This window comes from Nuphar pumila, chromosome 5 (assembly GCF_984573655.1).
Source record: "Nuphar pumila chromosome 5, dmNupPumi1.hap1.1, whole genome shotgun sequence".
NCBI lineage: Eukaryota > Viridiplantae > Streptophyta > Magnoliopsida > Nymphaeales > Nymphaeaceae > Nuphar > Nuphar pumila.
In genome coordinates, this window is record NC_143253.1 from 25,115,714 (window position 1) to 25,130,651 (window position 14,938).

A 14,938-nucleotide genomic window follows, 5' to 3' on the forward strand; every position below is an offset into this window, starting at 1 on the left:
GGGTTGGCGGGTCTGGTTGGCGGGTCGTGTCAGAAATTGCCACCCCTAGGTGCTATACACCATAGTGACAAAAGTTTAAAAAAGGCAAAATATCGGCAGTCAAAAACTTGGAAGATTTTTAAAATTTTCATAAATCTCATGTTTTTTTGGCAAAATCTTGACAATAAAAAATAAATTAAAAAATCTAAAAAATACTTTTTATAAAAAAATATAAATAAAATACATTTAAAAATAAAAATCTCGTGGGTTTTCATGATACATATATGCTAAAAATGTAAATATCATGACAGTTTGAAAATCTCGTGTTTTAAATTTTCAGGCAATTTCTTGCGATATTATGGCAAATTTTTTATAAATCTCACAGAGCTGTACACAACTCATAAGAACTCGAATCTCACGTTTGGTTGCTTTTCGGGTGTTGTGCAAATATTCGCTTTCTAAATCTCATGACATCAAACCAACCTACCCTCATGCATCTACTAGCATTTAATGGATTGCTATGTAAAATCTGGTCCGACTCCCAAACTTGTTTTGTTATATCGAAATCCAACCGGTTTAGTAATCGGATGCAACTTACCTTACCAAATCTGATTAAACGGATTCGGGCCGATCGGATATATGACCCAAACCCGAACTGTTAGCATCCCTTAATGCATGCCTCTGTTTGGAAATTCATAAGAAAACTGAGGCTTATATCAGGAATTCAAGAATGCGAGGCCCATAATTAAAATTAAGGGCAAAAGTTGGCCCTAAATGGAGTTTTCTCAAATAAATAAATACCGAGAGAGAGAAAGAGACTGTACTCCAACATAAATACGACGGCCAAATGAAAAAAAAATGGGCGTTCCCTTGTTTATCCTAGCGAGAGAGAGAGAGAGAGAGATGCAGATCTTTGTGAAGACCCTGACGGGGAAGACGATCACTTTGGAGGTCGAGAGCAGCGATACCATCGACAACGTCAAGGCCAAGATTCAGGTTCTGTGGAGACACTGGAGATCACGCCTCCCTCTCTGTTTCTCTCTCTCTGCGTGCCCTTTATTCCTTTCTTGTTTCTTCTTTTCATTTTGTTGGGCGCTTTTGGTTTGTTGGTATTGCTTTTCCGAGGGATCTGTATCAGGAGCAGGAGGAGAAACCGGTGCTTTGAGTATGAAATTTGGTTTTTCTTTTTCTTCCTTCTCTTTTCGGACTACCCATCTATTGATTTTTTTCTTTACTCTCTCTGTCTCTCTCTTGATGGAAAGGGCTCCTATTTTTGGCTCGTAATTTAGATTTTAATTTTTGTGGGCTTGCTTTTCAGAACAGAAAAAGGGTTCACAAATCCATCTTTTAGCCTTCCTTTAAAGGAATATGTTGGGTTTTTTTATTTCAAACTTTTCATGGATTAAGAAGTTGAGCTTTTGGCCTTTGTGGGGTTCAGCTGGTTTTCTGAGTTTCATTTTTTCCGTTTGATTTCTAAGACAGAGCGGTTTGGCTTATGAAGAACTAATGAGTTCCTCTGTTGATTTTTTTGTTTTTCAATGGATTCTTTTGGTCCTATTCCCTCTTTTCAATGTTCCTTCCATTGTTTTCTTCTATTGGTTTTGTGGGTGATAGTCTAAATAGAGAATATGGGTGTTATGTTTTCTGCAGGATAAAGAGGGCATTCCCCCGGATCAGCAGAGGCTAATATTTGCCGGGAAGCAATTGGAAGATGGGAGGACTCTTGCAGATTACAACATCCAGAAGGAGTCCACCCTTCACTTGGTTTTGAGGCTTAGGGGTGGAACCATGATCAAGGTAAAGACACTTACTGGGAAAGAAATCGAGATTGATATCGAGCCAACCGATACCATTGACAGGGTCAAGGAGCGTGTGGAAGAGAAGGAAGGCATTCCGCCTGTACAACAGAGGTGTGGTCTCTGTGTTTTTCACTAATTCCGGATGGGTTTATCTGATCGCTTACTTTAGAAAGAATTATGTGTTTTCTTGGTTGAGCATTTGCATGTAAGTTTTTGTTTCTAGTGTCCGTCTGATTTATCTTCTTGTTATTTGATTTCACATTGTTTGGCTGTTCTGGAATCTGAATTTGTCTTGTCAACCTTTAATTGGTTTGCTTGGTTATTTATATCTTAAATTGATAGTCTTCATTTGGTTATCTGTTCAGCTAATTTTCCTAACTGATGTTTCACTTTTTTTTTCATCATCAGCATTACGGTTATTACTGTTATCTGTTTCCTGTTTCTTCGATTGTCAAGCTGGGTCACTGTCCCTAGTTGGGTTCAAACTTTGCACACCTTGGCTACTATAATTCAACTTTTAATAATCCAGCTATCATTGTCAAAGGTGCTAGGCGGAGCCTATGCAGTGAGCCCCTAAAAAGACTAGGCGAGGCATAGGCGGACTAGGCGGTACCCCAAATAAAAAAAAACATACAAAATTTGTAAACAAACTACTAAAATTTGTAACAAACATGTATACAACATAAAATCAATTAACGATAAGCAATAAACAAATAATAACATGTTGTCGAACACTGTAAAACAATTATATTACATAAAAGCAGTCAAATAGATAACTCATATGTTTATAGATTATATTTGAATTAAGTACACAAATATGTTAATATTATATAATTATATATATTTACACATAAAAAATATATATGTGGGTGCAACTGTGCATCAGACTGAGACGAGAGGAGAGAGAGAGAAGGTTTCCTTTTTTTTCCCCTTTTATATCGAGTCAACGTAAAAAAACAATTGACCGACCTAGGCTTAAGCCTAGGCATCACCTAAGCGAGCTAGGTGCTAAAATAGGACCCCACCGCCCAGACCTGGTCGCCCAGGCGGTGGTGCTGCGCCTACACTCCGCCTTTGACAACTAAGGTAATCAGCTGTTATCTGTGCATTTGATTGTCCCCTTGCTATTATGTGATAGCTGTGGCCAGCTTCCCACTTTTATAACTGGTTCATATGATCTGTTTCTCAGTTCTATCTATTATTGTGTGTTGGTTGTAGTGATGGCATTTCATCTCATCCTCGCTGTAATATGTATGGTGCCATTTGTGGGGACACAGTCCAGTTCTGTCCTGCTTGTACAAATACCTATTAGTGTACATGCTTTATTAAAGATGGATAATGATAACTTTTTCATCTAATTTTCTATTCATATTTTCTTTCTGTAATTTGTTGTAGATGGCTTATTGAATTAGAAAGTTTTGGTGTTTAGGAAATTTTGTCATTGACATTCTTTCACTTTTATTTCTCGACATGTGCACATATGTTTGCAAAATAGGATGAGATGTTGAGTTGCTTGTTGTGTGCTCGCGTGTGCATGCATGTGTGTGTTCTGCGTGCATGTGTATGCATGGTTGACAAACCAAGAATCTTGGGCAAATCTCAGTTGACCTTCAGCTCATGACTTGGCAAGTCAACTCGGATGACTCAGGAGTTCTTTTTAATATATTTAAAAGTAAAAAAAAAATCATGAAAAAATATATTTAAAATATTCAAAAAGTTATGAAAATGTAAAAAAAAAAAGAAATATAATTAACATGAAAATTTAGAAGTCGCATATCATGTCCTTTTTAGTGCTTGCTTTGATAACCAAGTATATCTATGAATACCAAATCAAGTACAAATATGTCAATTAGAAATGCACAGGGAGAAGGCAACACATTAATTATTAGGATTTAGGAAACAGTGAAGATGAATAAGGCAACTTAAACGATGTCCTCTTTCCTTATCAAATTAAACTTATAAAAAGCAAAACAAGGAAATGCACCCAACTTGGGCAGTTCTTAATAACCTCATTTGACCCAGATGAGTTGACCAGTTTACGCTGATCCCCAACTAAGGTTACCAAACTAGGAAGCGAAAGTGGGAAACGATATGGGAAGCAGAAGTGAGAAACGAAGCATTTTAAAAAATTTAGGAAGCGAGAAGTGAAGAATCAATTTGAAAGTGAAATGAGAATCGAAAAGAAAGTGATATGAGAATCGAATGGGAAGCGAATAAAAACTAAAATAAAAATGATTATTATTGAATCTCATGATTTTTTTGGAGTAACAATTATATTTTTTTCCAACCTAAAAATGATGATGACCAATTTAGAGAGGGCACATGGGAAGTGAGTGGAAAGCGTGAGACGAAGCACCTAGAAAACATGAAAAGAAGCGCGAGAGGACATATAGGAAGCATGGACGAAGCGTGTGGGAACAGAGAAGAGTTGAGATTCCTATCAATTTTCGAAAATGAGTATCGTGCTTCCGAAGTGAGTTTCTAGAAGTACGCTTCTCACCTATCTAAGAAGCTTTCGATAACTCTGGTCCCAATCTAGGTTTGGAAATTTCTAATTTTATCTCAGATTGAAAATCATTCGGGTCCCTGCTCGAACTGAGTAGCCATGTCATTGGTGTGACTTGGCGACTTTGCCAACCATGATCATGCGTGTGCATGCATGCATGTGTGTGTGTGACATAATTTGTTCTCTGAACTTGCTGCTACCTTGGTGAAATGTCAGCGGGTTCATGTCATCATACAAGAGAATGTGGAGTTCATATTTGTATAGTCTATTAGTACATTTCTCCAGAGTTTTTGTTACATAGGCACTTTGTTTGTTTCCTACTGGAAAGTGATGTTTTTCAGCATGATCATATCATCATATAGGGGGATGTGTACTGTGCATCTATACACTCTGTAGCAGCTCTCTCCGGTATTTTTGTTACATGGTGATGCAGTCTACGTGCACCTGATCTGAGAGCTGTTCGAGTGCGAATGAGGAATATAGGATCCAAATGAGTTTCATGGCTTATTGCAAAGATATTCTGTTGATTTTTTTTCTCTCTTTCCTTTGATTCAGTTTAATGTAGGTTAATTTCATAATTTACTTGCTGTGTTTTTTATTTTTTGGATAAATGGTAAGAAGCAATTTGGTATGGTTCGCTCTATTTTGTTATGCTACTAGCTTTGTCCTTCTTGAAGATGCGAGGGGACCTTACTGATTTTGTGCTTGGTTAATTTAAGGCCAAACAGCTACACGTTCATGCCATATATTCTCACCTATACAGATTAAAAGTGGAATTGCACTTTATATTGGCATAATCTTTTGTTTCATCTTTGCTGAGGTTGCAAACAATACATAATGCCTCTTTTAAGTTTTGAAGCTATAATAGATGAAGTAGAACAAATCTTTTTGTTCCTTTCCCAAAGGAACAATGTCCTTTCTTTATGATCAACCTTTCATCTGTGATCTTCCTCCGCAGTTCAATACAAGCCAGGTAGAAGCAAAACTTAGTGATAAATTCCATTGGAAGTACCCAAGGACCATATTCTTCTCAAATTTTATCATTGCTCAACTTAAAAATTAGATGGTTGGGTGACTTGATTCTTTCAATCTTGGTTATATGTTAAAAATTAAAATTTTAATTTTTTATATTCATGTTCTATTTTCCCTGGTCTAGGTGATTAATTTAATAGTTATATTAAAAAATTTCATTTTTGGAAGGAAAATTTTCTTTACTGCTTAAAAAGAAAAAATTTGCTTTCAAGAGATTCAGTAACATTGCAAGTTATAATTTTTATTGCATTTCTTGTGATTGATTGAAGGTTGCAACTTGCACAGTACTTTCCATCTTGCTCAGTTTGGAAGCGAGGGCAGGTCAGCTGATATTGTATATAACCAATCATCAGTTATATTCAATCCCACTGCACAACTCATTAGGCAACTGTGAGGTTGGTGTCCCCATGCATCTCCATCATCAAGTGAGATGTGCGGTTGGGATTGAATGTAATTGACAAATGGGTTATATACAATGTGACCTGATCTGCTCTCCTTGGAAGCAAGTCACAACCATAGGATGTGTTGTGCTTTATTTAGTATTTCAACATGATTTAATTGGCATCATATGGATGTATGGTAAATTATGGTACAGTTGCACAGATTGCACTGACATTATCTCAAAGTATAAACCTTGTCAATCAATGCTTGTAACTCGCTTTTGCTGAGTCCTATTTGCATTTTAATGATGAGTCTACAAATTGTCAGAATGTCTATGAACTTGATTCTTTGCTTCTGTTGCATCGTCGAACTTACTTGCTGCATGCACAGGCTGATTTATGCTGGCAAACAATTGGCTGATGACAAGACGGCTCGCGAATACAACATTGAGGGTGGTTCTGTTCTTCATCTTGTGCTTGCTCTTCGTGGTGGTAATCATGAGTAAAGATCATCACTGCTATATTCATACATGACGGTTAAATATTGCAAACCCATATACTATCTTTGCATGATTTTGGTGATTTGTGTTCTACACAGACGAACATATGACTTCTGTATAATCTTTATGAAGGCCTAAAACTTTTTATAGGCAAATGGATCCGAGGGTGCTACCTGATGAAGGTTTCATACTGCAGTTACACAAAACAGGCATTCATTATTGGTTTCTGTTGCTGTTCTCAAATTGAAGATGCTTGTTAAGTACCTCTTGTTGTAAGGCTAGTTATTGTTAGGCTCTTCTACAGTCAGACCAATCTTACCAGGGGGGTTAAAATGGGCGGTTGAATTGTCATCCATGTTTCTGTGAATCCTGGTGTTGGCTTTTGATCAGTAGCCTGATCGGTATGGTCATTGACTCGTTTATTCTCTCCATTCATCCATTTTTTTCATCCGTATTTAGATATCTCCATGATTTCTATCAATAGATTCACAAAAAATAGAAATATGATATGGCTGGTTAGGTTGCACCATTATAACCAAAGGGTCTGGGATTTGAATCTCATGGTGGTTAAATTTTAAATATGCCAAGAATTCTTGGTATTTTCTTGAAATAATATTTTTTAATTTATCATTGAGATTCTCTTCTTGAGAATATCCCTGTGCCGAGAGTCCTGCATGGTATCTGATTATCCGTTATTGGGAGGTTGGAGTCAGGGACTGACAGCTTCACATGGATGAGGTCTGTTGCTGACCTAGGATTGATGAAGAATTGGCCTGTGAAGTGGCTGAATTTTTTGGACTCCAACAAGGCTCTGTTTGAAAATTCAGAATCCAAGGAAGTTTATGCATTTGGAAAAGTGAGAGCTACCCAGATTCCAACACTTTTAAGATGTGGTTGTACTTTTTTTTGTTTTTAATTCAACAAAGGTAAACCCCCACTCCGGTGGTGGGACCTGGGAGAGATTGATGCCCTGCCATATGTGCCACCTCCAGCAGTTAAAACCCTTCGACCGCCTCTTTTGCTTACCAATGGGCCTGTTTTTAGGGCTTTAGGGCAAAGAAGACGCGCTAATGAGTATTGAATTCTTGACATCCTTCAACTTGCCATGTTTGCGTAGCTCCTGTGGGCTCTAAGTGGTGGTAATTACCCAATCCACTCTTAGTGCAAACGCTCAGATTATTGCTCATATTTCCCGTCTCATGTCTATAAGCTACCGTCTCAATGTTATTCTGCCAAACACCAGATTTGAACATAATTCCTCAACTCCCATCCCAGCTAGGGCTGGTAAGCAAACCAAGCAGCTCGTGATGAACTTGTTCATTATCAGTTCGAATAGCTGGTGAGCTGAACCATGAGCAGCACGTTTAGCTTAAACAAATTGATCCCGAACACAGGGTGTCTGGCTCGGTGGCTCAATTGAGCTCATATAGATAAAAAAATATATTTTTTATGTATAATATATACTTTAAGTGTAACATATAAAAAGAATGCATAAAATATATATAAAAATAGAATGATACATCCAAAATATGAACTATTAAGTGTAACATAAAATATACAGAAAATGACTATTGTATGGTAAGAATGACATGTTTTCCCAAATGCCTCAATTTTTTTTAAATTCACCCTATGTTTAAAATCGCAAATAGCCAATTTTGTTAGAACCTTTTTACCCTTTGCATTTACAAACCTCACAAAGTTTGCGCAATATGTTGGTCGGTTCATTGGCTATTGCAAACTCTCACTTAAATGTAGATTCACCAGTTTTCTTATGTGAATCTCACCAAGTGCGCATAACCAAATTTATGAACCTCCTATTAAACCGATTCATCATAACTTCATAAATATCGAACTAAATTCATATATACTTTATGAAGTTCGCGTAACAAAATTTGTGAACCTTTCGTTAAACTGACTCCTCGTAACTTCGCAAATATCAGACTAAATTTATATATACCTCACAAAGTTTGCATAACAAAATTTGTATACCTCCTGTTAAACTGACTATTCGTAACTTTGCAAATACCGAACTAAATCTGCATATACCTCATGAAGTTTGCATAACAAAATTTGTGAACCTCTTATTAAATTGAACCTCGTAACTTTGCAAATATTGGACTAGAGTCGCATATATGATACTAAATTTGAGTGATACCGTGCGAAGATCCTAAGGAGATCCACAAATATGTAATGATCTACGCATAATACCTGTTATGAATTTTCGTGATGGTGGTACTCCTAAACGACCATCGCAAATAAGGTAATTGTGAATATGCTCTTTATATGTGATTTTGTTGACATATATGCAAATTTTCAAAAACATTGCACATTTTGAGGATGAATACAATGTGAATTTTCTTCTTGTTTATGGAGTTTTGTACAAGTAATAAATGTGACTCTTCGATTGTATAAAAATTGATTGTCATTGAGGCTTGAATCAGTTATTTTTTTGAAACAACGACTTGAATCGGTTATTTTTTTGAAACATTGGCAATTAGCATGAGTTAGTTATTTTGTTAAACAATTGCATGGTTTTTTAGATATCTTTGCATGTTTAATATCCTATTCTGCTTGTTTTAACGATCAGTATGTTGTTATTCTCTAGTTTTGTTGTTTATATGTTATGTATCTTGTATTATAAACATAATTAGATATCATTTTTTGATTTTTTTTGTTTCCTTAACTATTCAGGTTTTTGCATTATCAATAGGCTATTTTATTTATTTTTTGCAATGTTTTTTCAATAACCTATGTCATGTCTCTATTGCCTACCTGTTTACCTATATTTCTTGTCTTGTTATTATAAAAAAATTTGAATTTGTTTAATACAATATAGAGGATAAGAAACTATGTCGGAGGGGTCCATAACCACATCATCTTCTAGTATTGAAGCATAGAAGAAGAATTATGAACGGTGTAATCCTTTGTATTATGAAGCACGGTGTATGCTTAACACGTGGATAGAGAGATCCTGCTCCATTGCAAAATATCTAGGTGTCCAACATTTTTTACAAAAAAATGTACCCTCAATAAACAGAAACCCAAAAATTTGTGCTCAAACAACCAACAACAAACACCTTTAATGTTGTCCAAACAACAACTAACAATTTCATCATGGCCTAAATTTGAGGCAGACTCTGCAAAAAAAGTTGAAGAGTTTATGGTCACAATCTTCTCCCATCTCGGAAGCATCTAAGGAGGGGAGGAGACTCAATGGTAAAGAAGTTTGATCCATTGGCTCACTCTTAGGTTGTTGCTAACCTTAATGCCCAGATAGATGAATTTGAAGATGCAGTCACCTACAGTGGCAAGATAAAGATGAAGAGTGTGGATAATAGAGGGAAAGAGTCATTTACAAGGGCAGATGAGGTACCTCAAGAAAGGGAGGATGTGAACCCTATGGTTGAGGTTAATGTGGAGGGTCCTCGAAACGTGGAGGTGAGTAAGGGTCCTGTGGTTGGATCAGATGCTCAGAGAGATGTTTATGCTAGGCTGGAGAGTGCATTGGACTATCTTAAGAGGAACATCCTAAGGAGTCTGAGGTTGATGTCTCGAAGGAGAAAATGCAAGCTCTGAGAAAGAGATCACAATGAGAAACAAGGTTCAGTGCTCATTGACAGGTACTTTATTCATTTATTATTTTGTATATACATGTTTATAAGATGTTTATAATCATTGTTAATTTTTCATTTAATCATTGTTTAAATTATCATATATATATATGTGTGTGTGTGTGTGTGTGTGTGTGAAGCATATTTTTAGGATAACTAGTTTGATTCTTAAAGTTCAATGTATAAATTCTCTCTTTATATATATATATATATATGTGTGTGTGTGTGTGTGTGTGTGTGTGTGTGTGTGAAGCATGAACTATTATTTTCTCTATTATCAATAATAATGTCTATTAACAATTTGGTTTTGTTTATAAGCATTATGTTAAGTTCAAGAGAATATTGTTCTTTATTATGTTTTAAAATGCATAGGATGCATTCTAAAAAATTCTTAGAACCATACCATGGAACATCGGCCACCCCTCTTAGAGGTCATTGTACAGTTCTAGAATTTGACAATAATACACTTCAGTGTAGAGATCTTAAGATGACTATCACGTTAGAAGACGTGGCATGAATCATTGGATTTAAGTGTCATGGGGAGCCAATGAGTGGATATCAGTAGGGAGATTTCAATTACATGTGTGATCTTTATTTGGGATTGAAGGATGATGTATTTGAAGGAGAGCTAGCATGTGTTGGAGGAAAGGGTGGTAGTAGGGTAGACAACGAAGTGAGAGCATTTTTGCCCTACTTTTTTAGCACATGCTTATTCATCGATACTAGTATAAAGTCGACCCATTAATCGTATATTGAATTGTTATAAGACCTGAATCTTTTCGATCAATATACATGGGGAGCAGCCTCACTTGCACACAAGTTTGAGTAGCATGATGAGTGAAAGAAAAAATATGTTCGGCATGTTAGTGTTGTAGGCGGTATTTATTCTTTCATTAACCTAAACTTTTGATTTATATTCAAAAATTATTTAACATGGTTGATGTATTATATTGTATATTAATCTTTGTTAATTATTGTATTAATCATTGCAGGTTTGGATATAGGAGCACACATCTATTGGAAGACCCCTAAGACATGATTATCTTTCTAAATTTCTACGTGTTGCAATATGGATTCAATCACATAGCGAAGAGGTGACTGATCAAAGAGTGTTGGGTACTCACAAGTGAATTATGTATGCGATGTAAATTTTAATTGTAAACATGTGAATTTGAATATAATAGGTGAATTATATAAATGTTGTCAATATGAATGTAATAAGTGAAATGTGTAAGTATTGTGAATTTGAATGCAACAGGTGATTTGCATATTTATTGTAAATTTTAATTGTAAACAAGTGAATTATGTAAATGTTATCAATTTGAATTGAGCAGGTAAAATTGTAAATTTGTGAGGATCAAGAAGTCTGCAAAAATAATTAGCGAACAATGACCTAAATTTGCAAGGATGAGGAAGTCTTCAAAACCAGAATTTACAAAAAATGACCATTGCTTGCAAAGATTAAGAAGTCTGCAAAAAAAATTGGTGAACAATGTCCTAAATTTGTGTGGTATAAGGAAGTTCTCCAAATAGATTGGCAAAAAACGATAAATATTTATGAGGATGAGGAAGTCCGCAAAAACATGATGTACAAAAAGTGACCAGTATTTGTTAGGATAAGGAAGTCCGCAAAAATAATTTGTGACCAATGATCTATATTTGTGAGGTGTAAGAAAGTCTGCAAAAAAGATTGGCAAAAAATGACAATGTTTTGTGAGGATAAGGAAGTCCTAAAAAACAAAATGTACAGAAAAATAACCAATATTTGGATGAAGAAGTCTGCAAAAATAATTGGTGAACAATGACCTAAATTTGTGAGGTATGAGGAGTTTGCAAAAAAAAATGGCAAAAATGATAAATGTTTGCGAGGATGAGGAAGTCCGTAAAAATAGAATGTACAAAAAAATGATAAATATATGCAAGTATAAGGACGTTCGTAAAAATATAATGTACATAAACATAATTTACAAAAAAATGTCAAATATATGCGATTTTCCTTATATATTTGCAAAATTCTTCCTAAATATGCGATTTTTCGCATACATTTACAGAACATAAGGACTTTCCTAATTTTTGCAAAAAAAAACTGTGTTTTTCCTCATATGCGATTATTACAAAAGATATGTGATTTTAACCTAAATTTTTTGTAACAAGGAGTTGTGAGGATAGGGAACTCCACAAAAAAAATTTGTAAAAAATGTCGAATATTTGGGAAACATAAGGACTTTCGAGACTTCACAACAAAAAATATGTGATTTTTCAATTATGCAATTTCAATAAAAGATATATGTTCTAACCTAAATCTTTTGCAGCAAAGAGTTGCAATGATAAAAAACTTCAAAAAAAAGTTTTGCGAAAAAGTGAAGAATATTTGTGGAACATAAGGACTTTCGTAACAAAAAATATGTGATTTTCCTAGTATGCAATTTTAACAAAAGATGTGCATTTAAACCTAAATCTTTTGCAATAATGTTGCAAGGATGAGGAGTTTGCAAAACATTAAACATGGAATGAAGTTAAACATATGTGAATTTCCTCCTATATATGCAATTTTACTCTTAAATTTATAATTTTCTCTTGATTATGTGAACTTATGCAGATATGATATGATCCTTCTACATGTATTTACAAAATTTTGTCTACATTTGAGAAAATCACATATCCGGATATGCGATTTGTGAAAATCACAACTGAGGATATAGAGAAGCATATGTAAATTCCTTCTAAAACCACATGCAGATTTCTGTCAACATATTACTGAGAAATTTTTAGGTTTTCTCTTGAATATGTGAATACATGTGAATATGTTCCTTCTAAATGCGGATATGTTCTGTAAACATTAAATGTTCTACAAACATATACAAATTTCCTCTTACATATGTAAATTTCCTCCTGCATATGCAAATTTACTCTTAAATTTATAATTTTTTCCTGAATATATGATTTTCCTTCTAAATATAAATATACAAAATTTGTATAAAGCAAAAAAAAATTGCAGAACATTAAACATAGAATGATGTTAAACATACAAAATTCATTTCAGGAAAACAACTTAAATGTAAACATAAAGAAAGCAAACAGAATTTGTAAAACATTAAACCAGGAATGAAGTTAAACATACAAAATTTGCAGAACCATCGTTCATAGTTTAAAGAACATCCAAAACTTACAAAATATAATTTACAAAACATAGAATATTTAAAGGACATTCAAAATTTAAACTTATAATTTACATTCTTAATATTTGACTGATGTCTCCTCAACTTCTGCCTTTTCATTGGCCTTTGTACCTCGTGTTATGTTGCAGTTCATTTTCGTTTTTTGTTTCCTCAACCTTCTTTTTTGCATCCTTTAAAGCCTCATTCTTTATGTGTTTATAGAATTTGATCATGTGCTTCTTGTAGTTTATGACATCAATCTAGAAAAAAGAATATTAGCAAACAACTATAGTTTACATCTTAAATAATTAAACTAAACATCACATATAAACATGTGAATATGTTAACTTAAATTTCATGTTTATACCAAAATATTGCAGTTAAAGTAAAAAAAAATACCACAATCATACCTGTAACAATCATATACCAAGTCAAGAATATGTGCATGTATTAATTGAGTTAACAAACATGTTCAAAGTAATTACTTATTTTTCTTTTAAGTAATTACTAATCGGTATAACAGTCGTAGCCAAACCACACTGCAAAAAAATGAACATGCAACACATGCAAAAAAAAATGAGTTGACAAGCATATGCAAAAAAATGAGTACATTATTGAATAAGTAATGTCCTCATATTATTTCTTTGATGTTCTTATCCATAAAGGTTGTGGACCACATGAAATTGTACAACATGAACTCCTTCACATTCAAGTTCATTTTCCCAAAAACTAAGTAGTAGTTGCCCCAGTTGATAGGAATTAAGATTTGCAATATAAATCGAGTTTAAAGTCTTTGTGTACATGAAATTCAAATTTTATAAGTATGCAAAGTTATCCAATAGATACATTGTCAGCTTCAAAGAAAGGATACGACAATTCGCTGTTTTTCAAGCACTTAGTTGCCCCATCTTGTTGCCCTTTAGTTGTGACCATTTAATGTAAACAATCAATGTTTAATAGTTAGTTTTTATTAGTGTGTAGAAAAATAACAGAAACACCGCTTTGATAGTTTTACTCATGTTTTCATGTTCTTGTTGTAGGCTGCTTAGAATCTTTCTATAAATCTTACTAGATGTTAAATAATTAAAATATGTGGTACATTCATGTTAGATTCAAATGAGTTTTTATACAAAAGTAACAAAATAACAAACAAATGAACGTGCAAACCTAACACTTATGTTGCTTGTCAATAGATTTTTTTTGTCAAATTCATACTCTTTCACCTTTTTTTGTTGATGTATAACTTTTTCTTCATTATTAGCATATTTTTATCACCAATTAAAATTTTATACAAGCACATACATGTCAGTACCACTGGCTGTATACACACATTACTTAGAACATTCATTATACCTCAGATACCACAATTGGATTTTTGCTTGAGAGTGATGATGGGGTTTGGTTTAATTTCTGCTACTATGTTTTTTTTTATGTTTATAAGTATTTATCGCAAACTATCTAAGATATACATAGAAGACAAAATATTAGAGCAGTTCATTAAAAAATACTAAAAATATATAAAAAAGCAAAGAAATGATTTATTAAACAACTCTTAATAAATATATATTTTACAAAGCATCTAACATAATATTATGCATGCTTTCACATGGCCAACCTAACCACATACACTGCACATGTATGGCACAACATCCATATGTTATATTTTTTATCTCTTCATCTTAGGCCGCCTTGCTTTACGAACCACTTTTACTGGATAGACAAGTATAAAACAATGTGTGTGACATTATCTATCATCAAAATGAATGAATATGCATTATATTTAGCTTTATATGATTCAACTATGAAAAAACATGTAATAATCCTCTGGTAGTGTGTCCTCATACAAAATACATGTGATCACATGGACAATGCTACGCGAGGACTGCGGTGTCCCTATGCACTGCAGTGTACTTATATTTTTTTATGCTTTTGAATGCAATATTTGAGTTTGTCGTGCATGCTAAACAACAGTA

At 34.0% G+C, this 14,938-nt stretch overlaps 1 protein-coding gene across 2 annotated transcripts; it reads left to right on the top strand.

Annotated features, from left to right (window-relative positions):
• The first annotated feature begins 821 nt into the window (after positions 1-821).
• LOC149837163 (ubiquitin-NEDD8-like protein RUB2) lies at positions 822-6,351 on the top strand. 2 transcript variants are annotated; one of them, XR_016431892.1, is made up of 3 exons: positions 822-975; positions 1,630-1,983; positions 6,088-6,351. XR_016431892.1 is itself a non-coding variant. In XM_090005861.1 (3 exons), the coding sequence occupies exons 1-3, from the start codon at positions 838-840 to the stop codon at positions 6,200-6,202; spliced, it is 513 nt and encodes a 170-aa protein (XP_089861987.1). In that variant the 5' UTR covers positions 825-837; the 3' UTR covers positions 6,203-6,351. The 2 variants fall into 2 exon arrangements, 1 of the variants encoding a protein (XP_089861987.1); XM_090005861.1 differs by having other exon boundaries at positions 825-975; positions 1,630-1,889.
• The last annotated feature ends 8,587 nt before the right edge of the window (positions 6,352-14,938 follow it).

Excerpts from the sequence above, each read along its gene's own strand:
- LOC149837163 (XM_090005861.1), top strand. The coding sequence starts at position 838 with ATGGGCGTTCCCTTGTTTATCCTAGCGAGAGAGAGAGAGAGAGAGATG. Across the intron at positions 976-1,629 it reads ACGTCAAGGCCAAGATTCAG|GATAAAGAGGGCATTCCCCC; the intron begins GTTCTGTGGAGA and ends TGTTTTCTGCAG. Across the intron at positions 1,890-6,087 it reads ATTCCGCCTGTACAACAGAG|GCTGATTTATGCTGGCAAAC; the intron begins GTGTGGTCTCTG and ends CTGCATGCACAG.